The sequence below is a fragment of the Glycine soja genome, chromosome 2 (assembly GCF_004193775.1).
Source record: "Glycine soja cultivar W05 chromosome 2, ASM419377v2, whole genome shotgun sequence".
NCBI classification, from domain to species: domain Eukaryota; kingdom Viridiplantae; phylum Streptophyta; class Magnoliopsida; order Fabales; family Fabaceae; genus Glycine; species Glycine soja.
The window spans coordinates 43,171,238-43,194,105 of NC_041003.1; the positions used below are offsets into that span (position 1 = coordinate 43,171,238).

Genomic DNA, 22,868 nt, shown 5'->3' on the forward strand with positions numbered 1-22,868 from the left:
TAATCGCAAAAATAAACACAAAGCCTCATTCACAGCACGGTGGTGTCTTTCAAGAAAACAAAGTTACATTCCCTTCCCTGTTGCACAGGTTTGACCAAATACACTGAATTACTAAAATTGACATAAAAGGAACACTAGGAAAACAAAAAGCAAAATTCCAAACGATTATTCTGGGAAGAGTCAAACCACAATAATACTTATCAACAAGAAATTCGGTTGTTGTACCCATAATACCGATTCCTACTCGCACTAGTCTCTTCAAACAACACCAACTTCGATTGATCAGTAGCTGTAGTTCGAAACATGGAGGCTCTCTGAGGCACCATCAGCAAGCTGTGAGTTACCCTTGTAGGTTCCCAGAGTTGCCTCTGAGTTAGCCTTGGCTCTTACCAAAAGGGCTTCCTGAGCCTTCTTCACATTCTCTTCTTTTCCGCCCCATGCCTTAAGGGTGCTCTGTTGAAGTGCCCTTCCAAAGGAGAAAGAGAGTGACCATGGCTTCTTCCCATTGACCTGGTTAATGGCGTTGAGGTTGACGGATGCCTCCTCCTCACTCTGGCCACCAGACAAGAAAACGACAGCAGGAACTGCAGCAGGCACGGTTCTCTGAAGGGCTCTGACAGTGTGCTCGGCAACCACCTGAGGGGAAACCTTAGCAGATTGGGATCCAGGGGTGACCATGTTTGGCTTCAATAGGGTACCCTCAAGAAGGACATGGTGATCATTCAAAGCCTTGTAGCATGCTGCAAGGACACGCTCGGTGACGGCGGCACACTTGTGAATGTCATGAGGTCCATCAACAAGGATCTCAGGCTCAACAATGGGAACCAGGCCATTCTCCTGGCATATGACAGCGTATCTAGCCAAGCCATAGGCGTTCTCATGGATAGACAGCTCAGATGGCTCGTTGGGACCAATCTTCAGCACTGCACGCCATTTGGCAAAACGTGCACCAGCTTCGTAGTACTTGGCACAACGCTGACCAAGGCCATCTAGACCCTGAGTGGTGGTTTCTCCATTAGTTCCAGCAAGCTCGACTGTGCCCTTGTCAACCTTGATGCCAGGAAGCACACCAGCTTCCTTCAAGACATTCACAAAGGGCTTGCCTGCATAAAATCCATTCAAACCATTGTCAGTGTAACAGCAATGCCAATATCATCCATCTTCATTCATACAAAGACAATCATACAAGAGTATTGGTAACCTCAACTGGAAAAGAACAAAACCTTGATATAGTTGGTGTTGTTCTCTAATCAAAATTAGAGATTCACCTTGGTAATCTATGTAATCCTCGAATACACCACATCTTTATTATGCAGATTACTGAGGTGAAACTCCAATTCTGATCAGAGAATTAAAAGGATTACTAAGGTGAAACTCCAATTTTGATTTGAGAATTGCACCAACTACATTCAAAGAACTATATCTAAGTTTTTGTACAAAGGAAAATTAAAGAGAGAAAAAAAACATGTTAGCAAACAAGGTTTCAAAACAGAATATGCAGATGCAATGTAAAGGTTTTCAAGTCAAAAACCCTAATTGCAATAACACCAGCAACATTAGGATGCAATTTTCTGAAATATCAATAATCAGCATGCAGTGTGACCACAATTTAAAACCTTGATGAACATAATATCAATCAACGCATTCAAACCCAATGATGCAATGCTCATCAATTAATGATACAAACCAATTATGATACTCAAAACTGTCGAGCGTACCTGCAGCTGTGCTCTGGTAGAGGGTTTCCTCAAAGAGGATGACACCACTGAGATATTGAAGAACACCAGGAGCAGTGAAAAGCAGCTCCCTAAGAGCTCGCCTGTTGGATTCAATGTTCTCTACACTGATGCTGGCCAAACGCTTGCCAATTGTCCCTGTTGACTCATCAGCAGCAAGAATACCCTTTCCAGGAGTGCCAATGTACGCAGCATTGGCAATAAGCTCATCTGCAAGCAAATCCATCAATTAAAAACACAGCACCACACAAACATTAACCACACCAAAATTAAAAAAAAAATCCCAAAAAAGAAACATAAAAAAAAGCCAAACCCAAGTATATATGAACAAAATAAATTAGCAACATGTTGAACCTTCATCAGTTGAACAAGGATGTGAGGTTAAAAGAAGTTGAAGACAAAGGAATATCAATCGTGATGCAAAATTCTATGACTAAAACAAAAACGAATAATCTATCAATTTGATCCCTAAATAGTCCTTAAACTAATGAAATTATACAAATAGTCCCTAAAGTATTAGAAATTATGTGACAATCCTTCAAGATTTGAAAATTCATCAAATTAATCTCTCAATGTTAGCAGAATACATCAATTCAGGGACTAAATTCATGGATATTAAACACTTTAAGGTACTGCTTACATAATTTCATTAAATCAAAGACTATTTAGGAAATAGAGTGATACTTCATGGACTAACTTGATGATTTGAACAAAAACCCTTGGAAGAGCACATAGATAAACAGTCGCACGCTAGTTTTTCATAAAAAAATTCCATAGAAAGCCAGATCTGAACCTCTCAGATCTAAATCGACGCAGACAAATTCAAATTGATTCAAACAAACACAACAAAGAAAAGCCGGATCAGCAGATAAAAACAAGAAACAACAAGATATAGAAAGTCCCGATTACTACTAAGATAGATCAAAGCAAGAGAGAGAGAGAGAGAGAGAGAATTACCATGGTACTTGCCCTTGAAGTGAGACATGATCGAGGAGGAAGAAGGTGAAGTTGTTGAGAGAGAAGAAAAAGAGGTAGGTTAGAGGTTGGAAGAAAGTGAACAAGTGAAGAAAAGAGCCAAGTAGGGTTTTTATAGTGACAGTGATAATGATGTTGCGTTGAGGCCACGACAACAAAAAAGACGTGGGTCTTAGGATGCGCACTCGCGAAGCGTCGACCTCGGTTATGGTTTGGTTTTGGGTGCGTCTCTGTGGATTGCCGTTGGAATTTTGGGTGACCTAATTTGGATGGCGGTTTTAGTTTTCTAAATCAGCAGCGTACGTGGATTCAACGGCCCGCCTTTATTGGGCCCAACGCCTTTCTCAATCTCATCAATGCAAAGCCCACCGTCCACTTGTCTTCTAGATGGGTTCCGTACACAAACAATGTCCAAAGTCATGCAATGTCTGCTGCTTCTTTTCAATAAAGTTTTCCTTTTAATATATATACGTATACAGAAAAACAGAGAAATAAAAATGTTTTTACTTTGTAAATGCATGAATATTAAACTCTTTTTTTTCTTCTCTCTAAGATAAAGGGGCAAATCGCCCAAACAAAGAGACAAGTTTAACGAAACATGGCAGTGGCTAAAGAATCAGCTTTCAAACTACTTGTGAGACAAAGGCCAGAGGACTTGAAAAGAATATAATGCATGAATCCATCGTTATCCCGTGTTTGGCAAAGGAATTAGAAACACTAGCAATTCGGAAATTAGCATGATGACTCAGTGGGTAAAAAATAGTTTGGTAAAAAGAATTAAACTAAATTGGTTTTAAATTATTTTAATTAGTTTAATTTTATATTCAAATAGTTAAATTTATTTGAAAATCAATTTAAAATTGAACTAGTTTTAAAAAGTTAATTTTGAGTCAAACTCATTTAGCCTTATCAGTTTTGAATTAGTTTTTAAACTATTTTATTTAAATAAAAATAAATATTCAAGTAAAAATCAGTAAGATTAATCAAATCTATTGCAAACAATCCGATTTTATTTTATAAAACAATACATATCTTTTTTTCTTCAACTAATTTAGAAAAAAAAATCAATTTAATTTAAGCTCAGTTACAATTCAATTCAATCCAAACCGATTATTTTTGTTTGCACACTCTCTCAAATTAGATTCAACTAGTAACCTTGAAAGATTTGGAGGTTCGCCTGATCCCCCTAATATCCCAATTAATTAATAATTATCATACAACACTAAACAAATTTTTTAGAGTGAGATTTGAGAGAGGTGCGAGGGGAAAAAGGAGAGGGAAGTAAGGGGGGAGAATATTTAAGAAAATTTAATCACAAAAAATAGAAAAAAAAATGTATATTTAATAAATATAGAAGACAGATTTAAAAATTGTTTTTATTTATTTATTTGATAATGAATGCCCTGTTTTGGCAGCAACACGCAAAAAGCAATTGAGCATAGTCTAATGAGGCAATTTTTTTATTTAAGAATATGCTATTCCTACAATACAACAATGTCTTGAAACATACTTTCCAACAAGGAGAGAGATGTGTAGTACGATAGTAAGTGCTATTACTATCAAATAGGTTAATTTAATAAGTATCTGCTTGTTTTAGTGGTTCTGGCTCATCTATAGTTTCACCTTCTCCCTGATTCATCAAGTTACATTTTTCCTAATATTCATAGCAAGAGCTCTCCACTGTTATTGGAAAATACTGAATACATAAAGGAACCAGAGAAATAATCTGAACTCACCCATGAGTGGTGTACAGGTACTGTTAATCACCATGCATTCTATTTTCTTCCCCTTTTTCAATAATATATTTTCTTTTGCATATAATTAATTTGGCATTAAAATGAAGTAATTAGCTTTGGTATTGTGGGATTACATTTCTGTGGTTTTCTACCAGCTACTACTTTTTCAGCTATGAAAATTCAATCAAGTTGAATGCATGTCTAATTGTCTTTGAATTGTGCTTCACAATACCTCCTTAATCTTTGCTTGCTTATTTATCTACTTTAGTTTTCTGTTTTATCGTTTTGATTTTAATGGCTCATTTGGGCTGTTGCCTGTTTAGTATTTCTCTTGGCATGATTGTAGAAAACAAACAGCTGACTGAGTGGTCTTGTTCTAATATGCATTTGGTTTAGCATATGCACTTATAATTGCCTTCATTATCCAACTTTACCAATACCCATATTTTCCTATTTCCTTAAACAATTTCACAGCATGTTGGGATTATTATTAAGCTAGCTACATTATTTCAAATTATGAAGTCAAAATAATTTACTAAAATAGTAATTCACAATCTAATTTTGTTAAGCAGCACAACTCTAATACTTATTAACTGGAAATCAAACCACAAGACGTGATTTAACCTTTAATTCACAATCTAATGGCATTCAGTTTCTCTAACACCAAAGCAAAAAAATGCGCCCCAATTGAGCACTCTAGTCCTAATACTTCTTTTCTTTTGTTCAATTTCTATAAATCAAAATAATAAGGGCAAATAAAATCAGTTATTCTGGTACAACACGCAACAAGATAAATTTACTTTTGACACTTAGTGCCACTTATCTGCTTTGACTCCATTGAATTCTAATCCAACTTCACACTATCATACAATGATTGGATGGCTAGAGTAGGAAGAAATGAAAAATAACTACATGCCCAGTTCAATAGACATAAACATAAAACCATACATTGTGGCTAAGTGTTGCACAATTATTGTCTATGAATCTTCCATGTCCACAAACCTATGTTTTTTTAACAACCGGTGGTTTTGTGATTCCAAACTGTAGAGATCATTGTCTAGTTTTCTCTTGCTATAAGGATCGGTGAATCGAATATCCTCCATGAAATTTTCGTGTTTGAATATATGGATTCCAATTTCTGTACAGGTTGACAAGTTTATACCATCCAGACATGTAACCACTGCATGGTTCCATTCATTTTCAAAAGGCACCTCATAAGGACTGTTTGTAAATTCTGTCTGTCGTAGATCAAAAAGATATGTATGATCTGTATTCATACACAAGTCAAATCTACCAAGGGAACATTTATTGCCATTGATGAACACCACAGGATAAAAAAAATTATAGTCCTTATCCTGATGTGCAATAACAAGACAGAATTTTCAAATAACTTATTACGAAACCAGAAAGAAGTTAAAGGTTCCCTGCTTTGGTGATCGAATCACTCTGGAATCCTTGTTCCTGGCAAATAAAATGTTGTGTTTCCAGCCTCATGCAGTTCCTGTTAGTCATAAAGAATTCATAAGTTTACCAATGTTAACTACAACATATATTATTTAATCAAATAAAATAAAAACAAGTCCAAACCTGATTTAGGAACATGCTTCTACTCAAGGAAGTCAAGGATTTACACTTTCTTGCAAAGAAATGTTTTAAGTTCGGCGGAATCCCTCTAATTTCCTGAAGATACTTGCAATCACACACACTAAGCATCAGTAAATTTTGACATTCTTTGATGAATTCAGGAAGTATTGTGAAATTATTGTTGCTTAGTTTTAATACTTTCACATGAGCAAACCACGGGTAACCTTTGAAAAAAAATCATCATTCAAGTTACAAAGTCACTTGCATGCTTCGTATTCTATCATCATTCAAGAGATGTCAACTTGAGGGGTGGAAAACTCCTAAGCTTGGTGCAATTAGTAGCACTCAATCTTTTAAGTTTTATTGAAGATATACTTTTGTAACCGCATAATATTTTATTTTTCAGTTTTTAAAATATGATTTAGTAAATAAGTTGATTTCCTATATTTTAGGAGTAAGTCAGTTTTAATGGATTAGCCTAGTCAATAAGTGATTCCTCTTATCTTTAAGGAGCAAGTTAGTTTTAATATTCTGTTTTGCTAATATCTTGTTATCTAATTAGTTTATCTTTTGCTATTTATTGTATCGCTGTTGAGAATAATTTGAATTAGAATAGAATAATTCTATTTCCTCTGCATACGTATTGTCTCTCTTCTCTCCTCTGTTTTTTATAATTTCCTCCACAAAACCAACAATTGGTATCGAGAGCCTTATTCTTACGGGACCTTTACCATGGAAGGTGAAGCAAGTTTTTCTCACATAACTCTTCCAATCTTTGATGGAAAGAATTATGATCTTTGGGAAGTGAAAATGCAATCCTACATGGAGTTTTTGGATTTATGGGATGTTGTGGAAGAGGATTATGAAATATATCCGCTGCCTGAAAATCCCACCATGACCCAAATTAAAAATCACAAGGAAAGAAAGATGAAGAAGGCAAAGGCGAGGTCATGTTTGTTCACTGGTGTTTCATGTGACACCCTCTACCCCTCACATATATACTAATAAGGAAAAAAAATTCAAATATTAATTAAAAGTATTTTTAAAACATTTTTTTTTACAAGTCTTTCAAAGGGGAAAAAGGCTCACATTCATTTTCTTCTACATCATATTCAAACTTGTCCAAATAAATAATAAAGTATTCTCGACTCAAACAAGGTCGTCTAAGCTTCATACAATTAATATAGAACCTATATCCTAATGTCACATCCTATCAGAGCGTTGTGTTCCCGTGTCCTCTAGCATGAGGTTCTTCATAGTCATCCACCTATTCATCTGCTCCCCCGAACACAAGTTCAAGATCATCACAGGATCCAAACACAACAACACACAGGGAGTGAGTTATCACATTCCTAGCTAATAGAGAAACAAGACAATTAAATATACATATTATATAAATGATATACCACTTGCTTAAACATAGCTCACGTAACTTCACCACTTCGTCATTCAAAATTCACTTTTCAATCATCAATCACATTACACAAGAATCCCACACTTCGATCAAGATATAATAACACATCAATTAGCAAGCATATGCAATAGTTATGCTAAGACTCAATCCTATATGCAATGTGGTACCATGTCAGTGAAAAACCACCCTGGGGCGCTTAAGAGTACATAACAAGACGCACCACACCATGAGTTTGTCAGGTCACTCTCACTAAGTAAGATCATAGGGAGACCAGTCAGGGTCACGATGTTTTGCGAGAATGCTCCAATCATATGGGATCAACATAGGCTTAAAGGAGCACTCAAACCCGGTGACCCCCAAAGCCTACACTCCGAAGAGTCCGTTAGGGCCTCTCCCTCCTGATTCAGGTCCAACCCCTAAAATCATTTTAGCACACAGACACTGCTAGTGAATTATACAATACCCACGACCTCACACTCGTGTCTTAAGCACGTACAACATATTGTGCTACAATTTAACACTGGTTCCTAAATAGGAAACCTACATTTTCTCTTTAACACTGCGCATCAACGCTTTTCTCAAGATAACGCTAGTCGGGTTATTGTACAATTCATAGCTTACAACACAAGTAATTTCACATCAAGTGTTAACTACACATTTATCCACAACTAGAACTCATTCACAATTTCACCATCACATGTTTACACGTATCTCACAAATTAACACATGTTGAACTTTACACTTATACTCAATCTCAATAACAAGATTATAATCTCAAAGCAACATGTTCTTCTACAATTCATCACATACTCACAATTTGAATCATCATTTCATATCCTCAATATAACAATTTATATAAAAGACTATCACAACATTAGGACTAAAACCCCTTAAATAATATTACACAATTATATCAAAATCATAGGTCGAAATATACAAATATCAAGAGCACAATTTATCAAGCAATTTTCATTAGAACATCAATATTTTATTTATAATCATAAAGGAAAAATTGCAATTTAATAAACATCTCAAAATAAAATCCCAATTTAATCCTCTAAGGATCCCTACACATGTTCTCACTAATTCCCAACTGTGAATAACTCATCCCTTACCTCTGAGCGGACTCACGTGTCTTCAGCCAGCGATAGCAACATCTCTAGCGGTTCCCGGAAATTCTTTCAATTATTCATCCGACTGCTCCGATAGAATTCCCAAACATCAGAGAGACGGAGAAGAGATTGAAGCCTCCACTTGTATTGTCTTCATGCGATTCCTTTTTCTCCCTCCACGAATATTATCTCGCAAATCCCAACGGTAGAAGCGTGCTGAATTGAATTTCCAACAACATATCCAAATTTCGTGAAAATCCAACTGCTAACGAAACCGGGATCGTAGTTTTACCGAGACAGTTTTGGATTTCTGCGGGAAATTAAAATGCTACAATGCGAAGGGTTTTCCTCTAAGCTCATATATGATTTTGAAATTCCCAACGGTGAGAATGTTTGGAATTGGGTTGCGAACATGATACTCAAATTTGACGATGATCCAACGGTGAACGGGTTCGAGATCATCGTTTTTCTGAGACTGGTTTGGTGGGCTGCAGGAAAAAGAAAGAGTTTTGAGAGGAGAAGGGGAAAAACGAAAATGAGGCCAAAAGAAAGCAGCTGACTTAACATAACTATTTATACCTAGGGTACTCAGCCTATTATTTGCTCTATATTTATTTATTTATTTATTTTTACTAAAAAGCTTTTTAAATTTATTTACGAAAAAATTGGGATGTTACAATTCCACCCGAAACTTGCCGAAAGATCGAGAAAAAAGATATCATGCATATGATTCTCAATATTAAGTTGTGTGTCTAGTTGAAACTCTTTTTCCGTTACTCCGATCACAAGACTCTTCTGCACTTAACTACTAAATCCGGTGATCCTTGTTTACTCAATGATAGTATTTCATAAGTAAGTCTTCTCACGAGAGTGACATCTCAACTATAATAGAATGTGAAAGACATACTATTTGGATTAGGGTAATATCATAAGAAACACGAATAACAATTAGAAACAAACAAACATACACAAGAAAACGCGACTAAACACATGGTCGACCCCTTTTTTTTTTTAACATGAGACGGTTCAAGAATAGAAGGAAGAAGAAAACTGTCGAGACTTTCACGCTCCACCAATCCTAGTTCACAATGACTATCGAGAATACATGATTTGCCTACCCTTGAGTCTAAGCTTCTTCCTTCAACATGATCTCTCTCACTTTCGTATACTTGACTCATAACTCTCACTTAGGTCCAAGAATTGTAACGATTCAACTCTAAGGTTGCCTACTTGATACTAACTGGGTGCTAATTAGATAAGCAATACAGATTACTCCCTACTTCTGTAAGTTTGTCCACCTTAAGGTAATCTTCACACATATATACTCATGTCACCCTATAACTTTGCACTTGAACTTGAGGTTTCAATTGTTGTTTACAATATCTAACTCTATAACTAGGACACTAGTCATACCATCAGTTTCCTATTCAAGCTCTAACTACTAAGCTAGTTCTAACATTTAAAACTAAACTCACAACAAGATTCTTGAGAATTTTATCCATCTCTTTTATTCCGGATTCAACTCCAAAGATCCTCACAATATATCAAACTAACGGTAATGTCTCCCAAAATATTATGGTGAACACCATGGTTACCTATTCTAAATCACATATAGGATAAATCTTTTCATAAGTCTTAAGCTGCCAAGAAACATTGATCACTATTTGTCCTTCTACAAGCACTCCTCTAAACTTAAAAAAATTATTTCAATTATTTAACTACTCCAATAAGGATCTACACGGCCAAGATATCACTCAACGGTTTACAGTGACCGACTTTTCTATGAACTTATGACTTACTCCTTACAAGGATCTCATCCGAAAACTTAAACTTACTTGAGTCATCTCCAACTAGAATTAAGGTTAATTCAAGGAATGCTAAAATAACTTTTGGTTCGACTACTGGTTAAGGGAATTTTATCTTAATCTTAGGTTTCATTCATCTCAAAACAACTTCTGCCCAAGAAGGATTTAAAGTTATCTCTCACCTAGAAATAACATACTCTAAGGGTCAACATCATCTAACTAAAATGCATACAAAATTCTTAGTACGAACATGATTCCCGAGGGTCTATAACAACCTTAAGGTATACCCCATAATTCAACTTAACTGGAAACATACTAAACACTAATCATTGAAACCACAACACTCAGGGTAGGAGATCCTGTCACGCATTCCACGAACACATAGTGGTTATGACCAGGTACACATAGAGGCCACAATAGGTACTAAGGTATTCCTTGAAGCATCCACAAACTTTTCCAAATTAAGGTAAAAAGAACTAAGATTTATCTTGCTAATCATGTAACTATCATCCATAATCCTTTAGGTCACCTACCTTACACGAGAACACTCACTCTCAAACCTTTTCATGCGTAACAATTAATACCTTACTAACTACCTTACACTTTTCTTAAGGTTTCACATTAAACCTCTTAATTATTCTTCACAACTTTTCCAACTACACTATGTTCTCGAACAACTCTATACTAGATATTTCTCACGAACTACAGCTACAAGTTTCTATGGGTACTACACTTATAAGATTCTCAATCTTGCACTTAGGTGGTAACTAAGCATATCTTCAAGGAACACAAGTACATGACTTACTAAGTTTGACTTTTGTATATGGGTAACAAGGAAAATGCATACTCAAGTGTTTCCCCTCAAAACACCTTAACGTGATTAACAAGGGCGAAGTCTCTCTCTATTCGTAACAGAAGTAACACATGACAACAAATCGAGTAGTTTAACAAGACATGATTGGAAGATGAGCAACTAATGACAAGATGAACACTCAATTGATTAGGAGACAATAATTTTGAATAAAAAAAATGATCACTTATTCAGAATCAACAACAATATCTCAAAGAATTCTAGACACGAAAACATGACCACAATGTACACCCATATGAAGCCGTTAACAATCGCTTGATTGTGACAGAAACATCAGTAATCCAATTGTTTGATGTAGGCTCATAACACAACGGATGAATTAAACTCAAGCTTTCAAGTGTAATCAAATTACTTGACTTAAGCATGCAACACAAAGAATAGGTTGCACTAGAATTAGAAGGTACGATCAAAAGAGTATTCCTTATGAAATATAACTTGATATGAGTCTTCCAACTATAGAATATTAGCATCACTAAGAACACAAAATCTCAAACAATCATACTATCTATGCAATTAAGGCAGAACACCATACTACAACTATATATACTTAGAATTATAAGGTTCCTATAACAAGTATATAACGTACATATAAGAAGTAAGAATTAAATAGTTAATAAGGATGTATTAAGGAATCACAACTTCAACTACTACATTCACTACTACATTCACGACTACACACAAAATAAAGGGAGTTAAGTAGTCATGCGTTTACACATCAAGAAGGACACACTCATCCAAGATATATATATATGGTCCAAAAGGTTCTTGCAACACTAATCCACACATCAAGGGAGAAATAAGCTAACTAACAACATACACACAGGATGATAAAGGTTCATTAACACATTATCAATCAATATCAAGACTACTTGCATCACCCATTGGCTTGCCATAATGTCCAACCGCACTTCGCAAATTATAGAGATGGCCAGTCTCATAACTTATGACTCAACAGTGGATTTATGGTATAGCAGACATTAAGGATGCAAGGCACATACAAGCATTATTATTAAGTCTCATTTAATCATGTAGGAGAAAATACAAATAATAATTCAAGCATGTTCAACAAAACTAGTCATAAGTAACCACACAGAGTACACACCAGAATATGGTAAGCACATAACACACTGGCCGAAAGGTTCGACCTGCTCTGATACCACTAAATGTGACACCCTCTACCCCTCACATATATACTAATAAGGAAAAAAAATTCAAATATTAATTAAAATTATTTTTAAAACATTTTTTTTACAAGTCTTTCAAAGGGGAAAAAGGCTCACATTCATTTTCTTCTACATCATATTCAAACTTGTCCAAATAAATAATAAAGTATTCTCGACTCAAACAAGGTCGTCTAAGCTTCATACAATTAATATAGAACCTATATCCTAATGTCACATCCTATCAGAGCGTTGTGTTCCCGTGTCCTCTAGCATGAGGTTCTTCATAGTTATCCACCTATTCATCTGCTCCCCCGAACACAAGTTCAAGATCATCACAGGATCCAAACACAACAACACACAGGGAGTGAGTTATCACATTCCTAGCTAATAGAGAAACAAGACAATTAAATATACATATTATATAAATGATATACCACTTGCTTAAACATAGCTCACGTAACTTCACCACTTCGTCATTCAAAATTCACTTTTCAATCATCAATCACATTACACAAGAATCCCACACTTCGATCAAGATATAATAACACATCAATTAGCAAGCATATGCAACAGTTATGCTAAGACTCAATCATATATGCAATGTGGTACCATGTCAGTGAAAAACCACCCTGGGGCGCTTAGGAGTACATAACAAGACGCACCACACCATGAGTTTGTCAGGTCACTCTCACTAAGTAAGATCATAGGGAGACCAGTCAGGGTCACGATGTTTTGCGAGAATGCTCCAACCATATGGGATTAACATAGGTTTAAAGGAGCACTCAAACCCGGTGACCCCCAAGGCCTACACTCCGAAGAGTCCGTTAGGGCCTCTCCCTCCTGATTCAGGTCCAACCCCTAAAATCATTTTAGCACACAGACACTGCTAGTGAATTATACAATACCTACGACCTCACACTCGTGTCTTAAGCACGTACAACATATTGCGCTACAATTTAACACTGGTTCCTAAATAGGAAACCTACATTTTCTCTTTAACACTGCGCATCAACGCTTTTCTCAAGATAACGCTAGTCGGGTTATTGTACAATTCATAGCTTACAACACAAGTAATTTCACATCAAGTGTTAACTACACATTTATCCACAACTAGAACTCATTCACAATTTCACCATCACATGTTTACACGTATCTCACAAATTAACACATGTTGAACTTTACACTTATACTCAATCTCAATAACAAGATTATAATCTCAAAGCAACATGTTCTTCTACAATTCATCACATACTCACAATTTGAATCATCATTTCATATCCTCAATATAACAATTTATATAAAAGACTATCACAACATTAGGACTAAAACCCCTTAAATAATATTACACAATTATATTAAAATCATAGGTCGAAATATACAAATATCAAGAGCACAATTTATCAAGCAATTTTCATTAGAACATCAATATTTTATTTATAATCATAAAGAAAAAATTGCAATTTAATAAACATCTCAAAATAAAATCCCAATTTAATCCTCTAAGGATCCCTACACATGTTCTCACTAATCCCCAACTGTGAATAACTCATCCCTTACCTCTGAGCGGACTCACGTGTCTTCAGCCAGCGATAGCAACATCTCTAGCGGTTCCCGGAAATTCTTTCAATTATTCCTCCGACTGCTCCGATAGAATTCCCAAACATCAGAGAGACGGAGAAGAGATTGAAGCCTCCACTTGTATTGTCTTCATGCGATTCCTTTTTCTCCCTCCACGAATATTATCTCGGGTAACTATTTATACCTAGGGTACTCAGCCTATTATTTGCTCTATATTTATTTATTTATTTATTTTTACTAAAAAGCTTTTTAAATTTATTTACGAAAAAATTGGGATGTTACATTTCACAAATGATATTCATCAGAATCATGACTCTTAAATCACCTAAAGCAATTTGGCATTATCTGAAAGAGGAATACGCTGGAGATGATAGAATACGAAGCATGCAAGTGCTAAATTTAAGGAGGGAATTTGAGCTTCAAAGGATGAAAGAGTCAGAGACAATCAAAGAATACTCAAACAAATTATTGGGTATTGCCAACAAGATAAAGTTGTTGGGAAGTGATTTTGCTGATTCGAGAATTGTAGAGAAAATTTTGGTAACGGTGCCGGAGAGGTATGAAGCATCTATAGCTTCATTGGAGAACACAAAGGATCTGTCGAAAATCACATTGACAGAAGTGCTACATGCCCTGCAACCTCAAGAGCAGCGAAGGTTGATGAGGCAAGATCGTGTTGTCGAAGGTGCTTTGCCCGCCAAACATCATGAAGTTGATGAAAGCAAAAAGGATTTTTTCAAGAAGAATCAACCAGCAAGCAGCGAAAACAGTGCAAACAACCAAGGTAATGATAAAAAGAAAAATTATTCACCTTGTCAGCATTGTGGCAAAAAAGGTCATGCACCTTTCAGATGTTGGAGGAGACCAGATGCAAAATGTAACAAGTGTAACCAGATAGGGCATGAAGCGGTGATCTGCGCCAACAAAAATCACCATGATGAGGGAGCTCAGATTGCTAATCAAGAAGAAGAGGACCAACTGTTTGTGGCCACATGCTTCTTGAGTAGTGAATCAAGTGAAAGTTGGTTGATTGATAGTGGTTGTACGAATCACATGACATATGATAAGACTCTATTCAAGGATTTGAAGCCAACTAATGTCTCAAAGGTCAGAATTGGGAATGGTGGCTATATTCCTGTAAAAGGAAAAGGAACTGTTGCAATTTCAACGTGTTCAGGTATCAAATTAATATTAGATGTTCTTTATGTACCTAACATTGACCAAAACTTGCTAAGTGTAGGTCAGTTGATTAAAAAGGGATTTAAAGTGTCCTTTGAACATCAACATTGCTTTATCTATGACAATTTTGGCCGGGAAGTTCTAAGGGTTAAAATGAAAGGTAAAAGCTTCTCATTTGATCCAGTAGAGGAGGAGCATACAACCTATTTCACTCAAGTCACACCCACGGAATTCAAGCACAAGAGACTTGATCATTGTCATCTTGAAAGAATGCTAAACATGAAAAAAAAGAAAATATGCAAAAGAAAATTTGAAGAAGTTTCAAATGAAGAAATGGAAATCTGCTAACACACTAATGAATCAAAAGGAGAAGTTCAGAAAAGAAGAAGGTGTTGATAACATTGATGAAGGATATTATGAGAGCTTGATTGGATGTCTAATGTATCTCACTACAACAAGGCCAAACATTCTATTTTCTAAAAAGAACAAAACTGGAATTTTTGTTGACAATCAAGTAGCCATTGCTATTGCAAACAATCCTGTGTGTCATGGGAAGATTAAACATTTCAACATCCAGGTTTATTATTTGATAAAGATGCAACAAAGTGGAGAAGTGAACTTAATTTACTGCAAGTCTAAAGATCAATTGGCTGACATGTTTACAAAGTCACTACCTATCAACAAACTTGAACTCAAAGAATTGGAGTTTGCAGTTCCAAAAGCAAGGAGGAGTGTTGAAGATATACTTTTGTAACCGCATAATATTTTATTTTTCAGTTTTTAAAATATGATTTAGTAAATAAGTTGATTTCCTATATTTTAGGAGTAAGTTAGTTTTAATGGATTAGCCTAGTCAATAAGTGATTTCTCTTATCTTTAAGGAGCAAGTTAGTTTTAATATTTTGTTTTGCTAATATCTTGTTATCTAATTAGTTTATCTTTTGCTATTTATTGTACCGCTGCTGAGAACAATTTGAATTAGAATAGAATAATTCTATTTCCTCTGCATACGTATTGTCTCTCTTCTCTCCTCTGTTTTTTATAATTTCCTCCACAAAACTAACAAGTTTATCCAGAAAACCAATCGAATTGTGAACTCTGACTACATCCTTACAATGTTTAAATGCAAGTTCCTCCAAATTTGAGAGACCATATACATTGTCAGGTATCTTTGTTAAACATTTGCACCAGTCAAAGTTCAAAACTTTTAGATTCACGAACTTCTACAAAGAAAAAAAATAAAAGAGAAGAAAAGAAATAAGAACAGAATGAATAATCTACAATCTTATAAGTGAAACTTTTTAATTTTGAAGACCAGAAAAATGTACTCTTTAAACTTGCCTTCCATAAGCCATCCAACTCAAATGACGTAAAGGAACTATAGGGTAATTTGCATATGGCAAGTTTCTTCGGATGAAAATCGGATGGTAAACAACATGAAGGATATCTCCACCATTTCAGTACTCTCAAACTATTTGGAAGATATTTGGGATCTTTGGAAAAGTTACCACCTTTAATAATGAGCGTTTTGAGGTTTTTCATCTTCTTGAAAGCCCTCCTGTTCCATTCTACCATTTCTTTGTCAAATATGGGGAACTCCAGACATATGGTTTCAATTTTACCTGTTCCCTCTTAATGTAAAAGGCAGGAGTCAACCACAATAAAAGTATATGTAAGACGACCAACACACATATATAGATAAATATACATATTAATATATTATTATCAATAAGAAAAAACAACAATGATGTGAACATGTGGTAGTCAAAAAAGAAAAATCAAGATAAGAAATCAAACTATTCATAATTAGTTTCACTAACCGTATTGTCTTCCAAAACTTGAATTATATCTTGCCTGACAAGTTCTTTACCCATGTCCTCAACCAAGTCATGTAATGTAAGGGTGTCATCCCAACTATGCTTTATGAGAGATTTTTCAACCAACACGCCAGTATGATTTTTCATGCAATCACCCTAACGAGCATGAAGTATATCTTCAACCTTTATCAATTTAAGCAATGTCAAGAAAAATATTCTTCTCTTCCACCAAAGCATCAAAACTTACTTTAAGTATTTCTACAATTTGATTATAAAGAATTCTTTTATATTGTTTGCTTGAAGATTTCCATGATTGTAAGCTTTTTCCAAACAAATTGGAACCTATTACTTCCAAAGCCAATGGAAGGCCAGAAGCATATGTTACTACAGCATCCAAGACCTCCTAGTAAGTTGGATCAACTTTTTCTGTTTCTTTCCATGTAAACAATTGAAGAGCATCCTTCCCATACGACCCCTTCACCTCATATGTTCTTTTAACCCCATGAGTAGTGATGATGATTCTGCTGCCTGGACCAAACCAATCAGGTCTTCCAACAATATCGTGTAATTGCTGGTGTTTGTCAACATCATCTAAAATCAAGAGAACTTTCTTTTGCTGGAGCCTATGCTTTATCATTGGAATTCCTTGTTGCACACTTGCTAACTTAATTTTCTTCTCTCCAAGTATTTCTGAAAGAAGGATGCTTTGGAGATGGTTTAGCCCATGTTTGTTTGATTTTTGTCTAATTTTCAAGAAAACACAAACCATCAAAATTGTCAGTAATCGAATTATAAACTGCTCCAGCAAGTGTAGATTTTCCAATCCCACCAATTCCATGGATGCCAATCATGTGGACACCATCATCAGTTCCAATATCGAAGAGTTTCTTTACTTCTAGCACTTGTGCCTCTAGTCCAACCGGATAATCCGCAACATGTAAAGGAGCACGATTAATCTTGGTGGAGAAAAACTCAACAATCCTCTCAATAAACTTGCTTTCATACCCATCTTTGTTTCAAACAGAAAAGTTTTGATATGTATGTTGATATGTTTCTTGTCAAAGTTAACTAGCACTTCTTCTCTCTTTAAACTTTAACATCAAATCTTTAGAAAGTTGAAACTCAATCATACAAAAATAATGAAGTAAAAGATCGGTGAAGTGGAGAGCATCCATGTTTGAAATGATAGCCTGACAAGTTAGCTACTTGATGCTAAGCCAGCTTCCATTTCCCCAATTTCTCAATGTTGTGGTTGAACCTTTCCTTCTTAGCTTTTGAAACTTTCCTCATGCTTAGCCAATGCTTTTCATCATCAATGAATGTTTGGAATCCTCTATCATGAAGAGCTTTGTAGAGATTGCCGGTGAAACCAAAGCGTGTGTCTGAGCCTCTGAAGTTGAGGAACATATCGTAGGTGAAGGAGAGGAACATGATCGCAGAGCTAGCGAGAACTGAGAAGAAAAGTCACTATGATTATGGATGGCATGTTGTGTGTCCAAAATCAAATGTCATTTTTTTTTCCACCAAACTTACTGAATTTTCGATGAAGCTTCATTCATATGTCTATTTTTTATGTAGTACAGGACAGTTGCTTTTGACTTTTAATTAGAATTTAAAGCAATGATATGTCGCTGATTTTATTCAAAAACATCAAGAAGCCTTCAAGGAAATTCTTTAGTTTAGTATATTAAGTAAAGGAATTCACAATTGGCTTTTACTTTTAGAAATTAAAGCAATGGATTCGTTGATTTTATTCACTAGCATCCAGAAACCTTCCACGGAGATGTAAGGAAAATTTTCTCTTACATAATTGTTGCTCTTCTAACATGCATTGTAAAATTATAAATTATTTCATCAAACTAGTATCAACTACAGATTTTAAAGAGAATGAGCCTATTAATTCTTATTCTTCTTCTTCTCATTATTATTAATAATGATGATGATGATTTTAGTGAATACTTTTGGAGGAGCTCAACGTTTAAGCTGAAATATGAGTAAAGTAGATATTGAATTACGCAGCAAGTCAAGAAATTTATGTTATATTTTGAAGAGATTGGAATTATATAAAGAAACATATATTACCTTGAATTATTGTCTTCTATAATTATAAAATATTTCTTTATAAAAAAATTCACTTGAAAAGATTGTTTTTAGTAAGAGGGAAAACTAATAAATTCTTTGAGATTATTTTTAACTCATTGTTTGAGGCTATTTGAATAAAAGGAAAACTAACACCTTAATAAATCTTTCTTCTCAGAGAGAAAAAAATGAGATAAATGTGTAGCTCATGTGAAATGAAGTCGTAACAAAAGTACAAGACAAACTAAAAACTGAAATTTAAAATAGAGAATTTCAATAGTCAAGCAAACCATTCTTGTGAACACAAAATGACTTGCATTGCAATTCTTCATGATAGTTGATTTTCTTCCAAGTTTTTTCCAGGAAGGAGAAGTCAAGAATTTATACATGCTTTCATTTTAAAATAAATTAAAAAGAACCATAATTTAAAAAGTTAACAAAAAAAACAAAATTATATGCACCTGATTGTTGATATGGCTGGAAATCTTTTAAAATCTCTCTTCCAAAAATTGATTACTCTATGTGGTCATGGCCTAAGGTCTTTCCTTTCTAAACTTCTGTTTTGCTATGCCTATGTGAAACTACCATTTAGATGTAATATTGCTGACAATCTTAAATTGGCTTCACTTTGATTTGTGATTCTCAAACACCTCCTTAATGCTTGCTTATTTTATTTAGCTACTTTAGTATTTCTCTTGGCATGATTGTAGAAAACAAACAGTTGACTGAGTGGTTTTGTTCTATATATTTGGTTTAGCATATGTACTTGGGAAATAACTAGACATAGACTCAGAAATTCCTGAAATGTTTTGAGGAAAAAAAATCAATGATATTTAGAGATAATAAAACAACATAGATGATGAAACTGTATTAGTATGGAACTAGAAAGAAGTAGAACTTCTCATTCTTCATAATAGAAGAGTCAATTTTCCGATTTCCATCTTGTAGTTCAAATTGAGTGTCCACATATTAAGCCAAGGTAGAGCGTTGAAAATATGTCTAGATATCCTTAATTTGAAAATGAATACTAAATTTAGATAAGAAAATAATCTTATTCTTATCATTTACATTCAATGATATTATTAAATTGTTTTTAAGATTATGATGCTATTAGTATTTGAATTTTGTATTACACTTAAGCTATATATATAGAGTCTAGGAGTAAAAGTTTATCAAGCTCCTCTGCAAAATATATCTCCTGTTTTGAAAAATAATTTTTCTACATAGAATCCCAACAATTTGTTGATAAATAAGAAGGGGAAGGACAGGAACAATTTGAATTATGTACAATGAAAATTATCAAAAGAACAGATGTCTAAACTCCAAAGTCATGAAATGTCATTCACTGGTCTAGGAAAAGCTAGATTGACTGAAATTGAAAGAGAAAAATGAGAAGACAACAAAGGAGAAGGTGTTGAGAATAGTTTAGATTGGTTGACATTAATCTGTAAGAAGTTGTCGCAAATTTCGGGCTGGAAAATAGTATTACAATAAGATGACACTAATGGCATCATCGATCTGAATTTATGATTGTCAATAATTCTTGAAACAGAACATATTGAAACACAGTGAACTTGATTTTTTTTTCTTGATATACGTGCAACACATTGTACTGGAATTCAAATCATTTATTTAGAATATAATATTTTTGCTGAATTGAATAAACATTATAAATGGCCATTAACAGGGTAAAATCATTGAAAGAAATAATGTTGTGATACTCTTTTTTCTCATAAATACTGATTGAAACCACTGCAATAATAGAAACCTATTACATCACAAATTCACATATCACGGTAATCAAATTACACTAGTCCTAATGTGCAAGAAATTAACCAAATACTGATGTGCAATTCGATTCAATCCTTCAACATAAATTGAATTCCCTTTTTCTTTTTGTGAATGGTAATATGCCCTAGGGGCATATAACTTGTAACTGTTCAAATTAGTTATTCAAGAGCCATAAGTTGAACCTGCAATCCAATCCTAATGACACTTAGAGGGACTAACAGCAAGTTATGTGAATAACTTTCGATATCATAATATATGGAAAGTGGAAACGATCAATAAAACCTGCTAAATTGTCAATTCTACAGTCTGCACTTGATAATGAATTAAAAGAAAAACATCATACCACAGATGCTATGCATGCATATGTTGATATGAAAGAAGAATACTTCACATTTAGATGATGAAAAATTTACAATTGCATGTGGAAAATGTGAAGGCAGTGAAGAAAGTAATGGCACATGAAGACTTTGCATTTTACCAACATGTGCTTCCTGGAAGTCTTTCCAATAGGAGCTAGCTGCATTGTGCATTGCGCTGTTGTTTTTGTTGTTGTTTAGTTCATTTTAGATGAGTTGAGCATTAATACTCTGCTGTTTGTTAAGTACATTTTATCTTATTATATTAATTGAAATTGAAGGTTCTATGGATGAAACATATGCAGATATTTCCTTATAAAATTAAATAGTAGGTCTAATAATGTAAATGTTGGTTAGTTATACCCACTGAAGTGGTTTTAGAACAGCTGTGACCCACATCCACGTGCCCTACCACACACGTTCACTGCACTCATATATCAATTTGACTCTTATGGATTCTTTTTGCCCCCAGTCAAGATACATCAATGTGAGACATTCTTGAAATGTAGACCATATTGAATGAACTCTAAGACAAGAAAGGTTCTGTTCCCTCATCAATGTCAGATCACAAACTATTGTACTCATTACATAGTACGTGCTATGTCTATCGCTCTTCATGTTTTCAGTATCTAATAGTATTTGAATTTTTGTAGTGTCTACTATTTATCTTCAATGTATATATGACATTAACTATTGAGGGGTCTAGTTCAATTGTTTGAGGAGAGTGCGTAAGTTGTTGTAAACCCCTAAGTACCTGTCCTTCGGACAAAAAAAAAGATGACATTAACTTTACTAAAACATTATGAAAAAGAATAAATCAGTAATCAATTCATAGGATAAACATTAATTGCTAAATAATAATATACTTCATTGCTTCGTAAATGAAACAATGTAGTGTGCTTCAGTATCTTGACTATATCCCTTCTTCTGTTTTTTCTTGGGTTGTATTGTAAAAAGCTAACAATTTGGCTGCAAACTTTCAATAATGCTTTCATGTTCCGTTAGATTCTTCAATAATATTTCTTGCATTTCTTGTGTAATAACATGAATATGATGTGTTAGTACCCATGTCTTCAATTATACATTGTTCAATGATCTGTACCTTACCTCAATTTTTTTGGGTCGTTGAGATTCCTGTCATACAATCATGCATAATGGGAGATCTTTGCTTCAAAAGCAATTCAAAGTTCACATGCCAGAAACTAAGGAGAGAAAAAAAAACGATTAAAGGAAGAAAATCTCCATCAGAGAACCAGCAGTAGCAGACATTTGCATGCTTAGCGGGGCCAACACTAATAGATAGGTAGGTATATTTCATGTTCTACTCTGTAATATAATGGCAGGCACCTACCTTTTACTGCTTTGTGATGTATGATGCGTGAATTTTGTAAATTTGTAAGCTACTATGAAAGATCTCAATGATAATAAGTACCAGAATTCAATAGCTCAATAGGAAATTTCCAATTGGTTATTACTCATTTTGGTTTCTATTCTATAATTGCATAAACTTTACTTTAATCCCTGCATTTAAAGATCATATGTATTAGTTTTAGTGCATGTTTGGTTTGAAGTTGAAATTGTTGTGACAGGCATCCCAATGTAGATCTAACGGATAAAAATAAAATGAAAGTAAAAGCAAGGGTCCTCCTCCTTTGGCAAAATGACTTTGGCT

General features: G+C 34.5%; 1 protein-coding gene, 1 long non-coding RNA gene and 1 pseudogene across 2 annotated transcripts; 1 reads left to right on the forward strand and 2 right to left on the reverse strand.

The window, feature by feature from the left end:
- Positions 1-2,962, reverse strand: LOC114396276 (fructose-bisphosphate aldolase, cytoplasmic isozyme-like). Its single transcript, XM_028358176.1, has 3 exons — positions 2,694-2,962; positions 1,719-1,946; positions 1-1,103 (listed from the first exon to the last, which is right to left on the reverse strand). The coding sequence occupies exons 1-3, from the start codon at positions 2,719-2,721 to the stop codon at positions 283-285; spliced, it is 1,077 nt and encodes a 358-aa protein (XP_028213977.1). The 5' UTR covers positions 2,722-2,962; the 3' UTR covers positions 1-282.
- A 2,199-nt stretch (positions 2,963-5,161) lies between these two features.
- Positions 5,162-17,986, reverse strand: LOC114376568 (annotated as a pseudogene).
- Positions 17,987-21,673: 3,687 nt separating this feature from the next.
- Positions 21,674-22,646, forward strand: LOC114396283. The gene is made up of 2 exons (XR_003663274.1): positions 21,674-21,787; positions 22,327-22,646. It is a non-coding gene; the product is annotated as an uncharacterized LOC114396283 (long non-coding RNA).
- The last annotated feature ends 222 nt before the right edge of the window (positions 22,647-22,868 follow it).

Bases quoted from the DNA above. Each gene is read 5' to 3' on its own strand.
- LOC114396276 (XM_028358176.1), bottom strand. From the start codon at position 2,721: ATGTCTCACTTCAAGGGCAAGTACCATG. The intron at 1,947-2,693 runs GTAATTCTCTCT...ATTTGCTTGCAG, and splicing joins CTTCAAGGGCAAGTACCATG to ATGAGCTTATTGCCAATGCT. The intron at 1,104-1,718 runs GTACGCTCGACA...GATTTTATGCAG, and splicing joins CTACCAGAGCACAGCTGCAG to GCAAGCCCTTTGTGAATGTC.